General features: G+C 40.6%; 1 protein-coding gene across 4 annotated transcripts in view; it reads left to right on the top strand.

Moving 5' to 3' along the window:
- The window catches only part of PUS7 (pseudouridine synthase 7), a 107,490-nt gene extending 86,961 nt beyond the window's left edge, over nucleotides 1-20,529 (top strand). For 3 of the 4 annotated variants that reach the window (XM_081244902.1, XM_081244899.1, XM_081244900.1), the window contains exons 8-16: nucleotides 4,760-4,888; nucleotides 5,554-5,679; nucleotides 11,394-11,455; nucleotides 12,322-12,482; nucleotides 13,479-13,605; nucleotides 15,227-15,328; nucleotides 17,641-17,770; nucleotides 18,703-18,794; nucleotides 19,427-20,529. In XM_081244902.1, the coding sequence (XP_081101028.1) occupies nucleotides 4,760-4,888; nucleotides 5,554-5,679; nucleotides 11,394-11,455; nucleotides 12,322-12,482; nucleotides 13,479-13,605; nucleotides 15,227-15,328; nucleotides 17,641-17,770; nucleotides 18,703-18,794; nucleotides 19,427-19,563 (1,066 nt within the window). In that variant the 3' untranslated portion in view covers nucleotides 19,564-20,529. The remainder of the gene's footprint in view (nucleotides 1-4,759; nucleotides 4,889-5,553; nucleotides 5,680-11,393; nucleotides 11,456-12,321; nucleotides 12,483-13,478; nucleotides 13,606-15,226; nucleotides 15,329-17,640; nucleotides 17,771-18,702; nucleotides 18,795-19,426) is intronic. The other variant, XM_081244901.1, reaches the window with a different exon arrangement.
- Nucleotides 20,530-21,314: the final 785 nt, after the last annotated feature.

Below are 21,314 nucleotides of genomic sequence, written 5' to 3'. Positions count from 1 at the left end.
GATATAGTTCCCTGACCAGGGATCGAACCCTGACCCCCTGCATTGGGAGCGTGGAGTCTTAACCACTGCACCACCAGGGAAGTCCCAAAGAAAAGTTTTGAGTCAGTGAATTTGTTGAAATAACTGAGTAGCCACCTGAAAAAAAAAATTAAATTGACTTCTTACCTGAGTTTTTATATGTCTTCACTGGAAGAGGCAAGACTTTGCCAAATATTAACAAAGCCATTTGAAAGGCGGTATCAGCCACAGTGTCACTGCGAAGGTAGATGGATAGAGAGAGATATATGATATTACAGATAGATGTAATATGAATATTTATCTTTTGTAACCAGGTCCTTGGTGTAGTATTTATACTCCTCAATCTACCTTTTAAAAAAAGACAGCCAAAAGACATGTGTATGCTGATTATTTAAAATGCAGAACCAAAGCCACTGAGCAGCAGATGATGCTGTTGCTGACTGTGTGTGAACAGCTTTCCCCTCTTCTTTCCTTAACCCCCTTGTTGCCTAGGACGAAGGGAGTCCATAATTTAAAGCAGAGCAGGAGAACTTGACCTCCTCCCTAAATGAGCCACTTTGGGCATCAGTAGTTGACTGGGGAGAGTAAACAGAAACTGCCAGTCAAAGCCCCTGGGACTCCAGTGCCAGAGTTCTTTTCTTCTTTGCCACAGCCATTGTAGACTTTAAAAAACCAGTAGTCAAGATTAGGGTGTTAGGGACCTCATAGAGGCCGGCACTGCTGTAAATGAGACATGACAAAAAGTACGTCACTACTGTTGGCCAGAAGGAAACAAAAGGAAAAATACCCTTTTTACTCTAAAACAACAACAGCTGGGGCTTCCCTGGTGGCGCAGTGGTTAGGAGTGCACCTGCCAATGCAGGGGACATGGGTTCGAGCCTTGGTCTGGGAGGATCCCACATGCCACGGAGCAGCTAGGCCCGTGTGCCACGACTACTGAGCCTGTGCTCTAGAGCCTGCGAGCCACAACTACTGAGCCCGCGTGCCTAGAGCCCGTGCTGCGCGACAGTAGAGGCCACTGCAACCAAGAGTAGCCCTGCTCGCCACAATTGGAGAAGGCCTGCGCGCAGCAACAAGGACCCAACGCAGCCAAAAAAAAAATAATAATAATGAATAAATAAATTCATAAAAAACAACAACAACTGCAAAAGTACTCTACTTATACCTGGGGATACTATTTTAAAAAAATAATCTCTGACTAGGGACACCCCTTCCTAAATAGACTTAAATCCCAGAGGTATTAAAAAAAAATTCAACTGACTAAAATGCAACTAACTAAATTTCAACTAACTGAAATTCAACAGACCCACAGACTTAGAGAACAAACTTATGGTTACCGGGGTGGAGGGGAGGGGGGAGGGATAGTTAGGGGATTTGGTATTGACATGTACACACTGCTGTATTTAAAATGGATAACCAGGGCTTCCCTGGTGGCGCAGTGGTTAAGAATCCGCCTGCCAGTGCAGGGGACACGGGTTCAAGCCCTGGTCCGGGGAGATCCCACATGCTGCAGTGCAACTAAGGCCGGGCGCCACTACTACTGAGCCTGTGCTCTAGAGCCTGCGAGCCACAACTCCTGAAGCCCGCATGCCTAGAGCCCGTGCTCCGCAACAAGAGAAGCCACCACAGCGAGAAGCCTGTGCACCGCAGCAAAGAGTAGTCCCCACTCTCTGCAACTAGAGAAAGCCCACACACAACAATGAAGACCCAACACAGCCAAAAATAAATAATTTTAAAAATCAAAATAAAGTAAAAATTAAAAAGAAAAGATAACCAACTAGGACCTACTGTATGGCACAGAAAACTCTGCTCTATATTATCTAACAACCTAAATGGGAAAATGAAAAAAAAAATTTTTACTGTACAGTCCTATTTGTAGAAGAATGCTAAACTAATATAGGAGGAGTGGTGGGTATAGAAAAACAGTCTTTCGCAGTCAACACAGTAATATTTGCCTCAGCCAACAATTACCCTTGGGGGACTTCCCTGGTGGTCCAGTGGTTAAGACTCCGTGCTTCCAATGCAGGCAGTGCAGGTTCCATCCCTGCTCCTGGAGCTGGGATCCCACATGCCGCACTGCGAAAAAATAATAATAATAAAAAATTATCCTCGGGTACCTAAACAGTTGGATGAAAGACTATGGGGGAAGAGGATAGTCACAGAAGTTTTAAAATGTCACCCCACAGATTACCAACTAAAAAAGGGAAAGGAGAGGGAGGTACCGTTTCACTGCGATACACCGAAAAAGCCACAGCATCACCTACGTGATATGCCCACCAAAATGTGGGCATCTCACTGTGAGGAAACAGTGATTGTCCTGGTTCTTGATTAGATCCTGAATTTAAGGAGGTGTAAAAAAAAAAAAATCTAAGTGATGTTATTGGGAGAATTGGGTGAATTTGTATGTGGACTGCTCATCAGTGGCCTTGAATTCACATAGGCTTCGTGAGGGTGACCGGTGGTTAGAAACGTGGGAGACTCTGCTGTTCTTAGGAGATACACACTGCAGTCACTTTAGGGGTGAGGTGTCCCTAGGTCTGCAGCTCACTCTCACGTGGTTCAGAAAAATACATGGGTTTTACCTGCATGTGTGTATGTATGCACATATATGTAATGTGTGGGTGTTCATATATCTAGAAATATATGTAAAGTAAATCTGGGAAATGGTTAGCAATTGGTAAATCTACAGGTGAGGTATAGGATTGTTTGTTATAGTGTTGCCAATTTTCTCCGGTTTGATTTTTTTTAACATGAAGTTGGGAAATTTTCTGAAGTGTAAAATATTATGAATAAACTCACAAAATGGGAGATAATATTTGCAAGCTATTTGGTAGATTTCCTTAATATATGAAAACAGAAGACTATTAACAATCCAATAGAAAAATAAGTAGTAGGACGAACAGGTACTTCACAGTCAAGATAATGAAGAAATGTTTAGTTTCTCTCATAGTAAGAAGCATTCAGATAAAAATCAAAATAGCATTTTTAAAAAATAAATTTATTTGTTTATTTTTGGCTGTGTTGGGTCTTCGTTGCTGTGCGGGCTTTCTCTGGTTGTCGTGAGGGGGGGCTACTCTTCGTCGTGGTGCACGGGCTTCAGTAGTTGTGGCACGTGGGCTCAATAGTTGTGGCTCTCGGGCTCTAGAGCACAGGCTCAGTAGTTGTGGCTCACAGGCTTAGTTGCTCCGCGGCATGTGGCATCTTCCCAGACCAGGGCTCGAACCTGTGTCCCCTGCATTGACAGGATTCTTAACGACTGCACCACTAGGGAAGCCCCAAGATAGCATTTTTAACTTATCAGGCTGACAGAGCTCAAAAAGGTTTATAACATGCTGTGTGAGAAGACACCGGCCTGAAGAAGTAGGCACTTACATATTAATGGTGTGAGTGTGAATTGGTGTAACTTTTTTGGAGGGCAATAGGGGTTAAAATTTAAAATCCCTGCCTTCTAATTCTAGGGGCTTATCCGAATCATTCACCTATGTAGATGCACCAAGAAGTCTATACGAGGGTATGTGTTATAGAGTGGATTGTAATAGCAAAAGATGGGTAGCAATTTAAATGCCCATCACAGGGGACTGGTCAGATAAAGTTCAGAGAAAGGATCCAGGCAGTGCAGCAGCCATTCTTTGAAGCTGTACACAGAGCGAGGCAGCTCTAGAAGGACTGTATGGATAAGCCTAGTCTGTAATATGCATTTTTTCAGTGAATATAAGCAAGATGGTGAACAATTTATAATGTAACAAAAATTGTTTTTTGAAAGGGAAGATCTGGATGCTAGTTACATGGTCGTTTCACTTTGTGAAAATCCGTCAAGCAGAACGCTTACGATCTGTGTACTTTTCTGTATATATATCTATTAAAAGTTTACAAAGAAATTCCAAAAAGAGAGAAGACAATAGGTATATCTATGTGTACAGAAAGTGTTACTGAAAGAATAGACAAGAAACTTTTAATGTTGGCTGCCAGTGGGGAGGGGTGTTGAGGGATAGAGATAGAACAGAGGCCTTTTAGTATTGTATTTCTTTTTCTATGTGTATTACTATTACAGAAGTTAAGTTTTTCATGAAAATTTTATAATGCCATTTAAATGATAGCAGGAGGGTACAGATTATGGTATGATTCTGACTACATATATATAGTCAGATAAAGATAAATATTATATAAATATATCTGACATGAGTTTTAAGAAAGAAAGAATGGGAGGAAATTCAAAGTTAAATATTAACAGATTCTTTTTTCAGGTGATGAACCTGAATTTTTTTTTCTTGTTCTGTACTTTTCTGTATTTTTCCAAGTTTTCTGTAGTGAGTTTACAATATTTTTCTGAGGGACAAAAATGAAAATATGACTTTTTTAATGCTTCATAACTATCTTTTTACCTGTAGGGATTGCTTTCTGCTCCCTTTCTCACCCCTCTCCCCTCACAAAAAACTAGAAAATTTCACAGATGATACTGTTCCATTATCAGTATGTAAGTAACATGAGGCTCTAAGAATATAAACATGGCCCAGGTTGCATCATTCCAATAGGAACAGGTGTCCTCATGCTGGAGGAACATTCCAAAGGCACATGAAAGGTAGGCTCACCCCACCAGCTGCGGAGCCTTTCTTTTCCATCGTCTTAGTGTGTAGTCTGATTTCAAGCTGCCGTTTTCTGTAGTGAAGTGTCCTAGACCATTTCAGCCAGGCGATAGCTCATGACCCTCTTTCTGCCCCTTTTTTTATTTCATATTTTTTAGAATAACTGCGCAAAGACTTGCCCACTTGAATAAGTGCTTGATGAACTTTAAGCTAGGGAATTTCAGCTATCAGAAAAACCCTCTGAAATTGGGAGAGCTTCAAGGGAATCACTTCACTGTTGTCCTCAGGTAAAGAGCTGCGGGTATGAATGCAGACCAGAGAGGGTCTTGCTGTGTCAACCTTGAGTCTGTTCAGAACAGTTGTTAATCCCAGTGAGCTGGTGCAGATGCCCGTGGCAGCTGGGAAGGCGGGGTGGGACCTGATGAGGCTGGGAGAGCACACACAGCTGCAGTGTTTGTACCAACACGCCCACCCCTCTCAAAACTCAGCACCACCTTTGGAAAGAAGCCGTCTCCTTGAAATACAAAAGACGGCCTATGATTCCACTCATATTCAGTACCTAGAATAGGCAAATTCATAGACGTAGGACATAGAATAAAAGTTGCCCGGGGTATAAGGTGCGGGCCGGGAGATGGAGAGCTACTGTCTAATAGGTGCGGAGTTTCGATTTGAGAAGATGAAGAAGTTCAGGAAGTAGATGGTGGTAAAGGTTGCACAACATTGTGAATATACTTAATGCTACTGTGTTGCATACTTAGAAATGGCTAAAAAGGTAGATTTAGTGTTGTGTATATGTCACAATTTTTTTAAAAGACAGCGTCCTCAGGAGGTAGAGAGAAAGCTGCAGGGGGCAAGGGAAAGGCACAGAAGCCAAGCTATGTCGTTTGTGATATGCATCCCTGAATGTGTTTGCCTGTAAATTTTTTTCTCTGGGTAATTTGGGCCCCTACAGAAATATTACTGGAACTGACGACCAAGTGGAACAAGCCATGAACTCTCTCAAGGAGATTGGATTTATTAACTACTATGGAATGCAAAGGTTTGGAACCACAGCTGTCCCCACATATCAAGTTGGAAGGTTTGTATTTAATTTCTTACCTTTCGTCTAAAAGAGCTCTCTTCTTAAAAAAAAGAAGCAGGATGTTTTTTATTGGTGGTGTTTTTAATTATTTCTAGATTTCCTAGAAAAAATGGAAATCTGAGCCAAACGAAGCGGTGTGTCTCATCCTTTTGGATGACCAACTGATCCACAGACTCCTCCTAAGTTTTGTTCTGTTTTATGGTAATACATGCACAAGGTGAAAAAATAAATCAGAGTTCAAAAAGACATAACTTGAAAAGTAAAGTTTTTCTCTCTCCCCTGATAGCCCCTCCAGGGATTCTATTTTATTTTCTTTTTTACAGGTAAATCTTGGCTCAGTAAGTGACCCAACAGTAGCAGTTGGGTAACTCAGACCCAAAGTAGCCTGAAGGAGACGGTGTAGTTTATGATCTCTGTTAACAGTGCTTCCTAGTTCCTTAAACTTGTACCTACCCTTCCCCCATCCTTTAAAGAAAGTGGTATAAGACGCAATTAGCAAGTAAAATTTATTTTAAGAACTCTCTGATTAGCTTTGAGATAACAGGAAATCCCTCTAGGGCGAGCTAGGGTGGGAATCCCATCAGTAAATACTTGGGTTTATAAACTTACTTATGCTCTCCTGCTGTCCAGCAGAGACTGTGTTACCTAAATAATTATTCACGTGGCAGTTAGAACTGTGCAAGTCTGAGTTGGAAGTGACCTGAGAGGTTATTTAGTTCCTGTTCTTCCTGGTGCTTCAAACCCTTTATTTTAGCAAAGATGGAATCTCGGCTTAGGGAGCCTGCCCAAGCTCACTAGTTGGTCAGGTGCAGCCCTGAGAATAGAGGGGCTCTTCTTGAATCAGTCCATGGTTCAGCAGCTGACTCCATGAAGTTGCATTTGTTCATGCATCTTTAAGAGCACAAAATGAAAAATATCATGTAGTATTTCCTCTACCTCTTTGAGGCAGTGTTGTGAGGGTTAAAAGCTCAGGCAGAAGCGGGTAATTCCCTGGCGCTCCAGTGGTTAGGACTGTGCTCTTTCACTGCCTAGGGCCTGGGTTCAGTCCCTGGTCGGCGGAACTAAGATCCTGCAAGCCTTTCGGTTCAGCCAAAAAAAAAAAAAAAGGCAAAACAAAACAAAGCCCCTCAGGCATTGAAGTCAGATTTCAGTTCTGAGCCTCACATTAGTCATCTGTGAAATGGAAAGGATAACACCAGCCTCACAGGGGTGGTGAAAATGAAGTAAGATGAAGTCTATGCAATACCTGTTTCTATGCCTAGCAGATAGGAAGTGCTCAATAAATGGAAAGTAATATATTAAAATTAGAATATACTAACCAGAGAAAAAAATTGTTGCCAGGAAGAAAACTGTAATAAATAATAATCACTATTGTTAGATAGTAAAAGATAATATTTTCAATCTTGCTAATGTTCAGAGGACATTGATAATGAAGATGCTAATTGTACTGTGAGACAGAATATTTAAGGGAAGGCTTATCACCCGTTGAATTTGTAGCTAGTTGAATTTGTAGCTAATTCGGCAGAACAGCGGCCATGGGACCCTGTAAATTTTGCACTCCAAAGATAATGTAAAATAGCTAATGAAAATGACATCAGATTTATTCAGGACCAAAATTGCATTAACATGCCCAAGTATAAAGTCGGTATATAATCCATTCAGAATTCCTAACCAACAATTTGTATAACACAAGAATGTTTCCTAGCTTCAGAGTAGCCCACTGTTACCACCACAGGACCACCTAAAGGAAAAAACCCTCCGTTTATAGTTTAAAGGTGGAAGAATGACTTGAATCCAAAATATTTAAAGAACTGTTACGACTCAAAAACAAAAAGACAGATAACCTAAAAATGGTCAAAGAATCTGAGTAGACATTTGTCCATAGAACATAGACTAATGGCCAATAAGCACATAAAAAGATGCTTGGGCTTCCCTGGTGGCGCAGTGGTTGAGAATCTGCCTGCCAATGCAGGGGACACGGGTTCGAGCCCTAGTCTGGGAAGATCCCACATGCCGCGGAGCGACTGGGCCCGTGAGCCACAACCACTGAGCCTGCGCGTCTGGAGCCTGTGCTCCTCAACAAGAGAGACTGCGATAGTGAGAGGCCCACGCACCGCGATGAAGAGTGGCCCCCGCTCGCCATAACTAGAGAAAGCCTTCGCACAGAAACGAAGACCCAACACAGTCAAAAATAAATTAATTAATTAATTAAAAAAAAAAAAGATGCTTGACATCACTAAGGAATCACTAATCACTGGGAAAAAGCAGTTCAAAACCACAATGAGATACTACGTCACACCCAGTACAATGGCTAAAATCAGAAAGACAGACAATAAATAAGTATGGGTGGGGGACTTCCTTGGTGGTGTAGTGGTTAAGAATCCACCTGCCAGGCTTCCTTGGTGGTGCAGTGGTTAGGAGTCCACCTGCCAATGCAGGGGACTCGGGTTCGAGCTGTGGTCCGGGAGGATCCCACGTGCCACGGAGCAACTCAGCCCCTGCGCCACAACTGCTGAGCTGGCATGCTGCAGCTGCTGAAGCCCGCATGCCCAGAGCCTGTGCTCTGCAACACGAGAGGCCACTGCAATGCGACGCCCGCACACCGCAGCAAGGAGTGGCCCACGCTCGCCGCAACTAGAGAGAGCCCGCGCACAGCAACCAACATCCAACGCAGCCAAAAATAAAAATAATAAATAAACAAACAAACAAATAAATAAATAACCCACCTGCCAAAACGGGGGACATGGGTTCAATCCCTGGTCCCGGAAGAACCCACATGCTGTGGAGCAACTAAGCCCGTGCGGCAGGACTACTGAGCCTGTGCTCTAGAGCCCATGAGCCACAACTACTGAAGCCCGTGCCCCCTAGAGCCCATATGCCTCAACTACTGAGCCCGTGCACCGCAACTACTGAAGCCTGTGCACCTAGAGTCCATGCTCTGCGACAAGAGAAGCCACTGCAACGAAGAGTAGACCTGGCTCGCCACAACTAGAGAAAGCCCACGTGTAGCAACGAAGACCCAATGCAGCCAAAGAAGAAAAAGAAAAGTATTGATGAGGACGTGGGGAACTTGGAACTCTCATGACCTGCTGGTGGAAATCTAAAATGGTACAGCCATTTTGGGAAAGAGTCTGGCTTTTCCCTACACGGTTAAATAATAGGGTTACCATATGACCTAGCTATTGCGTTCCTAGGAATATGCTCAAGAGAATTGAATACATATGTCCAACATGAAAATTTACACTGATATTTATAGCAGCCAAAATTATGGAAACAACCCAGATGTCTATCAGCTGATAGGTGGATAAACAAAATGTGGCATATTAATACAATGGAACATTATTCAGCAGTAAAAGGGAATGAAGGACTGATATATGCTATGACTTGAATGAACCTTGAAAACATGCTCAGTGAAAGAAGCTAGTCACAAGCGGCAACATAGTGTATGATTCATTATGTATGAGATGTCTAGACTAGGCAAATCCATAGAATCAGAAAGTTGGTGGGGCAGAGGTCATGGAGAATAAGTGGCTGCTGGTGGGTTCGGGTCAGGATTTCTTTTCAGGGTGATGAAAACGTTCTAAGATTGATGGTGTAATGTCGCACAATTCTGTAGTATACTAAATGTCATTGAGTTGTGCACTTAAAGGATAAATTACGTGGTATGTGAGTTATACCTCAGTCAAACTTTTTTTAAAAAAAAGTGGAACAAATCCTAATATATATGGTCAGATGATTTTTGACAAGGGTGACAAGATCATTCAATTGGCGAAAGGACAACTTTTCAACAAGTAAGTGTTTGGGGATACTGGCTATCCACCTGCAAGAAAAAGAAAATGAAGTTGGAACTTTACTTTTACACCATATTAAAAAACTTAGGGCTTCCCTGGTGGCACAGTGGTTAAGAATCCGCCTGCCAATGCAGGGGACACGGGTTCGAGCTGTGACCTGGGAGGATCCCACACACCGCGGAGCATCGAAGCCCGTGCGCCACAACTACTGAGTCTGCGCTCTAGAGCCCGTGAGCCACAACTACTGAGCCCACGTGCCACAACTACTGAAACCCACCTGCCTAGAGCCCGTGCTCCGCAGCAAGAGGCCACCTCAATGAGGAGCCCACGCACCACAACGAAGAGTAGCCCCCGCGCACTGCAACTAGAGAAAGCCCACACGTAGCAATGAAGACCCAATGTAGCCAAAAATAATAAATAAATAAAATAAATTTATTTTTTTTAATTAAAAAAATAAAAAAAGAAGGTGGAAGAAGGACAGATAATGTCAGAAAAGTAGAAAATATTTTAATGTGTGGTGAGCCAGATAGGATGGCTTGTTATAAACCAAATATATCCATCTTTAGTATGGTGATATATACTGAACCTTCACGTGTGTGGTAGTATCTTAAAAGTGTTAAAAAGTCCCGTAGTTAAGAAATTTTAATATATTACACCAGATGTTGGCAGACTTTCTCTGTAAAGGTAAATATCTAGGCTTTGTGGGCCATGGAGTGTGTGTAGTAGCTACTCAGCACTGCTGTTACAGTGTGAAAGTAGCCAGAAATAGTACATAAATTAAGGGTCACGGATGTTTTCCAATAAAACTATTTACAAACTCAAGAGGCCAGCCAGATAACAAAGGTTTCTGAGCACAGAAGTCTTTTTCCATGAAATATGGCACACTAGTTCCTCGTCTTGAATTAATACTGTCCTCTTTTTGGAAATGTTACTGAAGGCCTAGCCAGCTGAATAATGTGTCACTCAGGAGTATATTTAAAGACTGATGGAGCATGGCTTGTTCCAAGACTTCAAGGAGGGCCAGCAGTGGGATATCTATTAATCTAATTCATTGCATTAGTAGCTTAAATATCCATATGATCTCATCAGTAGATAAAATAGCATTTTATATAATTTAATACACAAACATATAGATTAACTTAAACGTGAAACATAAAAACGCTAGTTAAGTAGAAAAACAAAAATTAATAGAAGAGATTTTTATTTTCTTATGGTAGGGAAGGCCTCTCTAAGTATGACTCCAAGAGCAGAAATCTTAACTAGAAAAAATGTTCAGATATGATACATGAAATACAACCTCTGTGTGATAAAAGATAGTATAACAAAAGTTAAAGAAAAAACTGCATACACTTAAAGATCAAGTAAGTCTTGAAAACTACACTCTGAATTGTTAACAGTGTTTATTTTTTAAAGGTTAGATATCAGGTAACCTTTCTTATGTACTGTTTAAAGAAGCCTGTATAACTTATAATCAGCAAATGTAAAGATACTTCCATTTTGGCAACAATAATAGAGAAGGATACGTTGTATTTATTCTGTTTATCTGGGCAAGAAAGTATTTAACATGGGAGACTTTTTTTGAGAAGTTTCAAATCAGTTTTAGTATGTAAAGACAACTTTGATTTATACAGATCATACCATGTATAACAGCTTAAAGCATGACTAGGTAGTATTTATACTATTAACAGCTTTCTAAAACTGTGAAATGATATTAAATGTTATGAGTAAACATTATATTTTAAATTTTCTTCTCTTCTTTTGACATTTACATTTGAAATCTATGTTATTGTATTAGTTTTTCTGCTTATTTTAAGTTTAATAAAATGTATAAAGTTAATATGGTTTGTTACTCCACAGGCTTGGGCAAATAAAATTCATCTTAATGCAAAATTAAGTAAAATAAATGCTGTTTAATTTTAGAGCTATACTACAAAATTCCTGGGCTGAAGTCATGGATTTAATATTGAAACCCCGTTCTGGAGGTGAGAATAAAAATAATCTTAAGAAAAAAAAAGAATATATGACTAGATATTCATGGAATTGCTTTGAATTGAAGTATAGGTACAAATTGGGGTCATTATTTTAGAATTTTTAAAACTGTTTTTAAAGTAAAAAGTATAGTTTATGTCTTTTTTTACACAAGTTTTATGTATATATTTGAGATTTATAATTTATATCTTATTTTCAGGTCTTAAGCTCATCTAATTTATTAATTCATAAATGAATACATTCATTTCCTTTTCTCCATGCAGTATTAAATATCTGAACATACAGGAATCCAAACAGATTTCACTGATGGTTAATTTGTTAAAGCAAAATGTAATACAGTATAAAAACTTGGCAAAAACACACTGAGGATTTTCAAGTTTGAAGAGTTCATTAAAAACTCTAATGTCATACTGTATGGAAAAGGATTTAAGTACCACTTTACAAATCAGCAAAATAATTATGCCCACTTTGGATAATTATTCATTTGCAAGTTAAAAGAGATAAGGTTGTCTAATTTTACGGAAAGTAACCCATTAAATTTGACAGTACAATAGAAAAAGAGAGGGAAGGAAGAAAGGACTGCCAAGGTTTTGTCTGATGTTGAGTCAGCTTGATAATGAACAGTCATTGGCTTTAAGTCCTGGGGTGGTAGCATGTTGAAAGCCATCTGGTTCTGTAAACTTTCTGGCCTTCCCATCTTTTCACTTTCTGATGGTTATTCTCAGGTGACCAGAAGCTCTTCAGAGTATCTCTCTTACAAATAGCACTTTCTAATTCTGTGTTCTCTGTGAAGTGTTTTAAGTTACAGAACTGTCTTTTGGATACATTGTTTAATCACAGCTTTCCTTCCCCCCACCAGCTGAAAAGGGGTACTTGGTTAAATGCAGGGAGGAATGGGCGAAGACCAAAGACCCAGCCGCTGCCCTCCGAAAACTACCTGTCAAAAGGTGTGTGGAGGGGCAGCTTCTCCGAGGACTTTCAAAGTACGGACTGAAGAATATAGTCTCTGCGTTTGGCATAGTGAGTGCAATTTGTGAAGTCAGGCGCTGACTCGAGGTGGCTCAATGCTTTGAACTTTTTATCTTTAAATATTTTACTAAAATTTGGAAGAACAGAAGGTAAATAAGGATCCTTTGGCGATCTCTGAGAGGGGTGTTGCCTGCGGGATCCTTGCTCAGACCCTGGGTGGTGATAGGGGAGGGTGGTGGGTGCAGGCAGTGGGGCAGTGGTGGTTAACATGCAAGGCACGAGGAAAGCATGTGTGTGGAAAATACCTACAAGGAAGTTTAAATTAAGTGTCTTGGTATTTGAGAAATTCAGAACCCATCATAGAGCTAGTTCATTTCTCTTAGTCTGTCTAGCATCAGAGCTGTAACCTGCTTCAGTGAGAGGGTTGTGCACAGTAAGTGGTCTAAATGACTACATTTTAGTGTGGTTTCTCTGTGGTGGTTCAAGACTGGGTAGCATCATGGTAAGTGTAGCCTGTACTGGTGTTTGCGTTGTATAGTACAGATAGACTGAAGTTTAACTCCTAACTGTAAGTCTTAATTACTCTCCCCCAGATGTATAGAAAAATCAGGATTCCTGCTGCAGGAAATTAGTCGTCAGTTCAGTCATACAGGCTTTCTCCTTCCATAGAATTAGAAAGCACTGTTAGCTCTATGACTGAGGTGTAAATTCCTTGAGTTTGAAGTCTGTATCTTTGATTTAGGGTATAAATTCCAAAGCACTTGCTTTCTTCACGTGAACGTCTGAACTGTGGGTGCAAAACGGGAGCCGCTGCAGCTGCTCCTGGTCATGAACACCCCCTAGTCTGAGGGGTTCCGCCTCTAAAATTGGTGGCCGTGTGTCAGTTACTGTTTCTACAGGCTGTTAGAAAAATGGGAGATTGAAGTTACGAGTTTCTTGTACTAGGGGCACCACTAAACAAGTGGGATGTCTTGGAAAGTACAGTACTGTTAATATTTGGAATGTATATTTTTTTTCTCTTGCCTGTTTTATTTTTCCTCCCGTCAGATACCAAGAAACAATCGCTTAATGTATATTCATAGCTATCAGAGCTATGTGTGGAACAACATGGTGAGCAAGAGGATTGAAGAGTACGGACTGAACCCTGTCCCGGGGGACCTTGTTCTCAAAGGAGGTAAAAGGGCAGACAGCATCCTTGCTCACCCAAAGTTGGGTTCAGTTATTTGACACTAGTGCTTAAAATCCAGCCTGGCTGCTGCTTAAGATAGCTGCCTGGTAAGCTTGAAATGGAAAGACATTGTAAGCTCAGACTGACAGGTATGGATCTGTCATATGTAATGAAAAATAGGCATCTGATTTGAAAATATGCCCCTGACTCTCTCCAGGCTTCCATTTTCTCAACTAGGATAAGATTTGGACTAAGTATTGCCTAAGATCCCTTTGCAAACCCTAATCTGGGTCTAGCTAATACTTCTCTACACTTCTGGGTATACTTCAGCCTCCCTGCTGTTGTTGGCCAGTCTTAAAGAGTTTAAGTCGGGCTTCCCTGGTGGCGCAGTGGTTGAGAGTCTGCCTGCCAATGCAGGGGACGCGGGTTCGTGCCCCGGTCCGGGAAGATCCCACATGCCGCGGAGCGGCTGGGCCCGTGAGCCATGGCCGCTGAGCCTGCGCGTCCAGAGCCTGTGCTCCGCAACGGGAGCGGCCACAGCTGTGAGAGGCCAGCGTACCGCAAAAAAGAAAAAAAAAAGAGTTTAAGTCAACACAAGATTGGAGCGCACTTTACATGGGGCTGTGATATCATAGACATTTAGTGCACACTCCGTGCCTGAAATGTTCATAAGACATGCAAACAGTCCCATCTGCTGTTGAGCCCTTACTGTGTGCCGGGCCTTGTGCCAAGTAAGCCCTTTACCTGCATCTTCTAGTTTAAAGCTCAGTATTACTGTGAAGCATTCTCTCTGTTCCTCACACGAGGTTCAGTCACTTGCCCCAAGGTTCCACAGCTGGATAAAAGAAGAGAGAAGGCTAGGACTTCCCTGGCGGGCCAGTGGTTAAGACTCTGCATCCACTGCTGGGGACATGGATTCGATCCCTGGTCGGGGAACTAAGATTCCACGTGCCACTCAGTGTGGCCAAAAATAAATAAATAAATAAACATTAATTTTTTAAAAAAAATAAAAGAGAAGTCTGGGAATCAAATCAAGTCTGTTTCCAAAGTCCATGTTCTTCCTGGCTACTTCCTGGAGACAGTCTGCTCATCTGCAGGTGTGCCCAGTAAATGCACTATAGCTTTCCATTTGTATGGAAATTTTCATTAATCTTTTCCTGATTTAATTTTTCCTCACCCAATATTGATCACATCTGGTGTATTTTAGTGTCCCCTGTGCCACCACATTTCATCCACTAAATACAGACGGGTTTTTTTTTCCCCATTGTTTATGCTTTTAGCAAAATGCATTCATCTGTGATAACTTTCCAAATAGTATTTTGTAGTGTTGTCTGATGAGGAAAAAGAAGCTAAAAGCCAGGAGCCCTAAAACGTGAGGGTGCAGCTGAGAAATAGATTATTTTTAGTTTTCTACTTTTTCTGAATCCACGATATTTATTTTTCGGGTAGAATAGAAAAGACAGAAAGGCATATATTCCAAATTAATTGCTGTGAGCTTCATGGGGCACTGAACCTGGGCACGCTTGCATTTCTGATTACTTAGATGTGTAATTTTAGAAGGTTGGGCTTGTGGAAATACTGCCTGTTTTCTTAATTCTTCCTAATTTATCCATTGGTATATTTTTAGCCGCAGCCGCCTGTATTGAGGAAGACGATGTTAATAATTACTCCATCCATGATGTGGTAATGCCCTTGCCTGGTTTTGATGTTATCTACCCCCAGCATAAAAGTAAGTTTCCTCTGGGGAAGGTAGTTAAAGTCGGACATAATTAAGCCACTGGCAGCCAAGAGTCGAGAGAGGGGGAAAAAAAAATCAGTATTTTAAATATGATTTTAGAACCTTAATTTCCATCCGACTTGAAAAAATGTTCAGATTTCAAACATACATAAGCCATGTTTGCTTATAAAAGTCTCCCTGAAATAGATGCATTCAGATGGATGATTTACATTAAGAAACCAGGTGGTGGAGGTGGTGGTGGTGGTGATAGTGTTGGTATCATTATTGCCGTGACTGTTATTATTGGCACTGTATTTTAAATTTCTGAAATTCACTAATTCTTACTAAGGATGGAAGGGTTTGGAAAGAGTCATTGAGAAAGAGAATGGATAATTCTACTTTAACATTGCTTTTTTTAACCTTTTTTTTTTTTTAACCGCATTAAGTAATATCTGTTCATTGTGTTTTAAGAGTCAATGGGCTCAGAAGTTTATAAACTGGAAACTTAGCATTCCCTACCCTTATTTCCCATTCCCCAGAGGCTGATAAGAATTACTTCTGTACCTGCATGGATGCCATTTTGACAGGGGAATTGGAACTTTTACTGTTGAAGGATTCAGAAATTGAAAAAAAGGAAGCAGCCCTGAGCATGGGACTACCCTGGTTAGAACTGACCCTGGAAGTTTACTTCTCACCAGGGCTGGTCTGTCGGAGGTGTTTTCCTGTGAAAACATCTTTTCTCTCAAGAGTCCAGAATTAGTTTACTTATCAACATTATATTCTTTGAAATTACAGAATGATTAGGATTAACACCCTTCTTTGATAAGGCAAATACTTATAAAAGAGTTGAGTGGTAGTCTGCCATTTACATGTTGACTAATCAAACCACTGTGTGAGGTTGGCCTCATGGAAAAGGACTAGACAAGAGGAGGGAGATTGAATAAGGGCGCTAGACAAGGGAGGGTGGCCTGCCTGTGCTGCGTGGATGGCACAAATGGTGCAGCGAGGAACCAGAGACCAGTACCAGGAGGTAGAGAAGGAAGGCACTGAGATGCTTGGAGCCACACTTGCCCTCTTTCCAAGAGAGAAAAAGAAAGCACTCTTCTTTCTGGTACCTCTCAAGCTCAGAAACTTTGGGCTAGTTAGTATCAGTTAAAACACACATTCAGCTTAGCCTTTGACAGAGCTGATTGTGGAGACCTCGTGGCCAAGACAGGGACTCACAGACTGGCTGGGTGGTGGTTCAGGCATGTGGATTCATGACGTAGGCACACTTGGTGTCAGCAGTGCTCAGTTAGGGATCCCTGCTGTCCTCACAAGTGGGTCGTGAGGGAGTCTTTCCTTGACCCTGGTCTAACCAACGTTTTTTACAAATGACATGAGTAAAGAAATCTGCTTATCATATTTGCAAGTAGTATAACCCATAACAGTTAATGTTAATTATATGGAAAATAAGTATTTAAAAAGGACCGCAGAGGGCATTTAATAGGGTTAAATGTAAATTCTCATGTTTACGTTCAAAGATCAAGTGTACAGGTGGAAAAGGCCAGTTTGGTGGTAGTCTACATGAAAAGTATCCGGTGTTGCTATTAACATAAGCCTGTTACCCAAGGCAGATGAGGGGTCGGTGGGGAGTACAGAAATACCAAAGGAGGGACAGTTGGAGGCACTTGTTGGTCTCGAGGAGATCATGGCTTAAAGGCCCAGTACTTACGAGCACATGTGGAAGAAGGCAATTAATCTGTGTTCCAAAGCAGTCGACAGAAATCACACGAAAACATATTTCAGCATGGCACAGAAAAAATTTTCCAATAATTGCGTGCCTCACAAAGTAGTAGCTCCCTGTAAATGGCAACATGCAAGCAAAGGCTGGATGACTGTCTCTCTCTGGTGTTGTAAAAAAGTTTCTACATCAGGTGCGAGGGTGAGCCAGATGGTGTTCCCAGGTCTCTTATTTTTATACATTTATTTATAATTATCTTCTTCCGGAAGGAGTTTGAGGCTCTGTATATGGTCTCTTCCAACTCTGAGTACATATACATTGTAGTTGAGTAACTTCTGATGAAATGGCCTTTTGTAGCCACCTTGGGACCCTTAACCCCAGGTACTGTGCCTGGTTGCAAAAATAACCTACAAGTCGGCCAAACCTAAACTGGAGACACCTAGTACTAGTTAGCAAGTCAGTACGTTTTAATTCCAGAGAACAGATTGGATTGTAAATTGAGATGATTAATTTTGTTAAGGTGACAGAATTTACGTTACTCTCTGTAGTTCAAGGTAGCTTGCTGACGTGCTGCATTCCAACTGATTTTGTTTTATATTAGTTAGTGAAGCCTACAGGGAAATGCTCACAGCGGACAATCTTGATATTGACAACATGAGACACAAAATTAGAGATTATTCCTTATCAGGGGCCTACCGAAAGATCATTATTCGTCCTCAGAATGTCAGCTGGTGAGTAATAGTCTGGAATGAAATAGAACTGAACTACTAGATTTTAACCTTTTTCATTATATAAATATTTTTCATTGCTTACAGCCTGGCATAAAAGTGTTATTGTTGTTATTAAATACTGTTCTCATTACTGCTACTACCTGGTATTTTTCAAATTATCAAGAGATAAAGGAATTCAAATATATAGTGAAAGTGGCTAAGTTTACATCTTACTGACATTGCTAAATTATTAAAGCGATGTGCAGAGAATGAACTTTTTCCCTATTCCTAAAAAACTGAGATTTTCAAGTTATCTTACTCAGAATTAGCTATGAGTTCCACACTGATATGGTTGTTTCATTATCATGTTTCTAGAGAGAAAACGATACTTGTATTACCCATTTTAAAATACTTTAATACCTAGTATTATGTAAAGCTTTATTTGATAACTAAAAAAAATTAAAGCCTGGACTAGTTGCCCCCTGTCAGGAAATTCTCTCTTCCTTCTCTCCATCTCTTCTCCCTTTTCCTTTTCCCTCCTCTTCTCTGGATTGTGGAGAGAGGCTGACAGACTTGGCCTCCGTCTTGCCAGAGAGCAGTTTCTCACAGCAACATGGTGTTGTTAGTGGTGATAACCGCTCTGGAGAAAGTACAGATGCTGTGATTAATTCAATTGCATCTCTGCCAAGTGAAGTTTACTACTTACCAACTACATACAAAAGGAATTTCCATCCTAGGGAAACATTTTTTATTTTTACCATAGGCTGGCATCATCTGTCACCTTGCTATATAGTATTTATATATAAAATATGGCTGTATTCTGTTATTGAATACTCCCACCTAGAATTATTTACACTAGGCCTGTGTGTTTTCCTTGCTAAACAAATGGTGATGAGTAACTTAGTGCCTGTTATGGAAATTCACATTCACACTTTTCTTTATGTGTTTCAAAGGGAAGTCGTTGCATATGATGATCCTAAAATTCCACTCTTCAACACAGATGTGGACAACTTAGAAGGGAAACCACCACCAGTGTTTGCTTCTGGTAAGTTTACTCAGCCATCAGTCCTGTGTCAACTTTGAAATGTTTTCTCATACAAAAACATACTTTAAAAAAAAAAAATCTTATAATCACCACCATCTCCCAACCCACTCTATGATTTCTGTTTTGTGTTTTGTCATCTTCGTTTTATGATTACAGTTGGAGGTCAGTGATTAAAAGAGTATTTCCCACTGAAAATGAATGAACATTATAGAAGGTTATGATATTAGGTGATTGAATATCCTCCCCACTCCCATAGAGAGTTAACAAAGTTAAGTGAAAGCCCAGCAAGAGAGTCTAAAATGCCTTTTCATTGTCAAATTCTTCTTGCCATTCCTTTGTCTGTTTTTACCCTGTGCTGTAAATTTTTTTTTTTTTTTCATTTTACGTGTGTTTCTCTCCTATGCTCTTCTGTCATTTGCCCTTTCTATGAAGGTTCCAGGTAGAATTACTTTAGGGATTCAGCTGGATCCTTCAGTCACAGATCTCTTACTTCCATGCCTCATTTTCTGAGGCCCCATGGGAAGTAGGCTGAAGAAAGGAGCACAGTTCTTTTATCTGTATAGAGATTATGTGACTCGCCCCAGTCTGTCTGCAGCTGCCTTACTTTCTGACTGTTCTTTCTTGCCGGGCAGAAGGCAAATACAGAGCTCTGAAGATGGATTTTTCTCTCCCTCCTTCTACCTACGCGACCATGGCTATTCGCGAAGTGCTAAAAATGGATACCAGCATCAAGAACCAGACCCAGCTGAATACCACCTGGCTCCGCTGAGGCCTTTGTCTCCAGATTAGAAAATGCAGACACATGTTGGCTGGCTTCCTGTTCATTTTCCTCTTAGTACAGACCCCTATGTGGATTTTGGATCTTTGTACTAAAAAACTATTTGTATTTTTCAAGTTTTTACTAGCTTAATTTGCAATATTTGTACATGCATACAAATTTTGAGGATCCTCATTCTAGCTCAGAGAATATCAGTTGGTTAGAATATATTTCAGGTGCTTAAATCATAGTAAAACGTCAGCTTTACTGGCTCTATAGTCATTTAAAGGAATTTGGTTTAAAGCAGCAGTTTTAGGTTTTGCTACATTCTTCGAAGGACAACAGTAATTTTTAACACATCCATGAATGGAGTACATAGCAATGCATTTTAAGAGAAAACAAAACAAATCTTGGCTATGGATAAATAATTAGAGTGACCCTTCCCCCTAAAACCTGTGAATATAAATAACAGTACTCATGCTTGTTTAAATGGTGATAAAACATCCACAAGTTTAAAAACACAAAGTGATTGTCATTATCCAGCTCATGAACCAGGTTCAGGTAAGTGTTTATAGACTTTTCAGTTGCAATAGCTTTTGCATTTATTATTATCATTGGCCTGCAGGAGAGTTTCATCAATAGGGCTTTTTGTTTCTTGATGTAAACATGTGCACCTCTTTTTGTTAGTTAAGGTCTAACTTTTACTCTAGGTGCCTTTTATGTTCAGAACTCCTTCCACTGGACTGATGGATACCTGCCCGAAAATAAATGATAGACAAGAAAGCTTTTGAAAACTTACAAGGGCTCCTCCTCTCAACAGCATTATCCTTTGTTATTCACGGCTTAGGTATTTCCAGTTCTGGCCATGCATAAAACTTTGCTCTGGTGTGAAAGCATAAATATGCCTTCCCAAAGGTGTGTGACGTAATTGTACCATCATTTCTAGAACGAAATATAATAAATATTTTTAAAAACTCAGTTCTACCGGTTATGTTAATAAATGAAATAAATACTTAAACTGAATGCAAATGAGAATGTTGGCCCTACTGAAGGCGAGAAACTAAGTGAATGAGAGATCCTCAGAAAAGGTGTGTCGTGACTGGGCGTGAGATAATATGATGGCGTGTCCAATTGTATGACTGATTGACCATGTTAGACTGGCATCAAGGTTATTCTTACAGTAGCACCACTCACTTGCCTTCCAGCGTGCCTTCTGGATGGAAAAGAAAGGGATAGAGAAAAGCCACCCTACTGCACCATGGGAATGTGGATGACATTCGTCCTGTGTCTGGCAGTGGAAACAAGATGGAAAATTGTATTTTAGCCCTGGTGTTTTAATGATGTCTGTCACATTGCAGAGGTTAAAAAAAGATGAGAACCCTCCTGGTGAATTACCCTTTCAGCTGGCTGATTTCTGAAGAATCTTTTGCCACCAGGGCCAAATGTATTAAATGTATCATTTGTACCTTCCAGTGCTAGGAAGTTATTCTTCACCAGACTGATGAGTGAGAAAGTATTTATTGAGGGAACCTAACTCTGCATGGTGCAAGTGCGTTCTGTACTTCTGCATTTATAAATTTACATTGCAAAAAAAAAAGTGAGGCTAAACTTTCATTTTCGAAGTATTGATACTTGTGGCTCTTTGTGACGAGTTAATTTTCCTGACTGCATTAGCTGACTACCAGTTTGTGCATGTCTCCTCTTAAACCGCAGTGGAGGATAATGATTCAAGGCAGATTCTTAGAGCCATTTTGAGACTTGGG

This window comes from Mesoplodon bidens, assembly GCF_964165515.1.
Source record: "Mesoplodon bidens genome assembly, chromosome: 9".
In the NCBI taxonomy this organism is placed as follows: domain Eukaryota; kingdom Metazoa; phylum Chordata; class Mammalia; order Artiodactyla; family Ziphiidae; genus Mesoplodon; species Mesoplodon bidens.
This window is presented reverse-complemented; position numbering and strand designations above follow the sequence as displayed.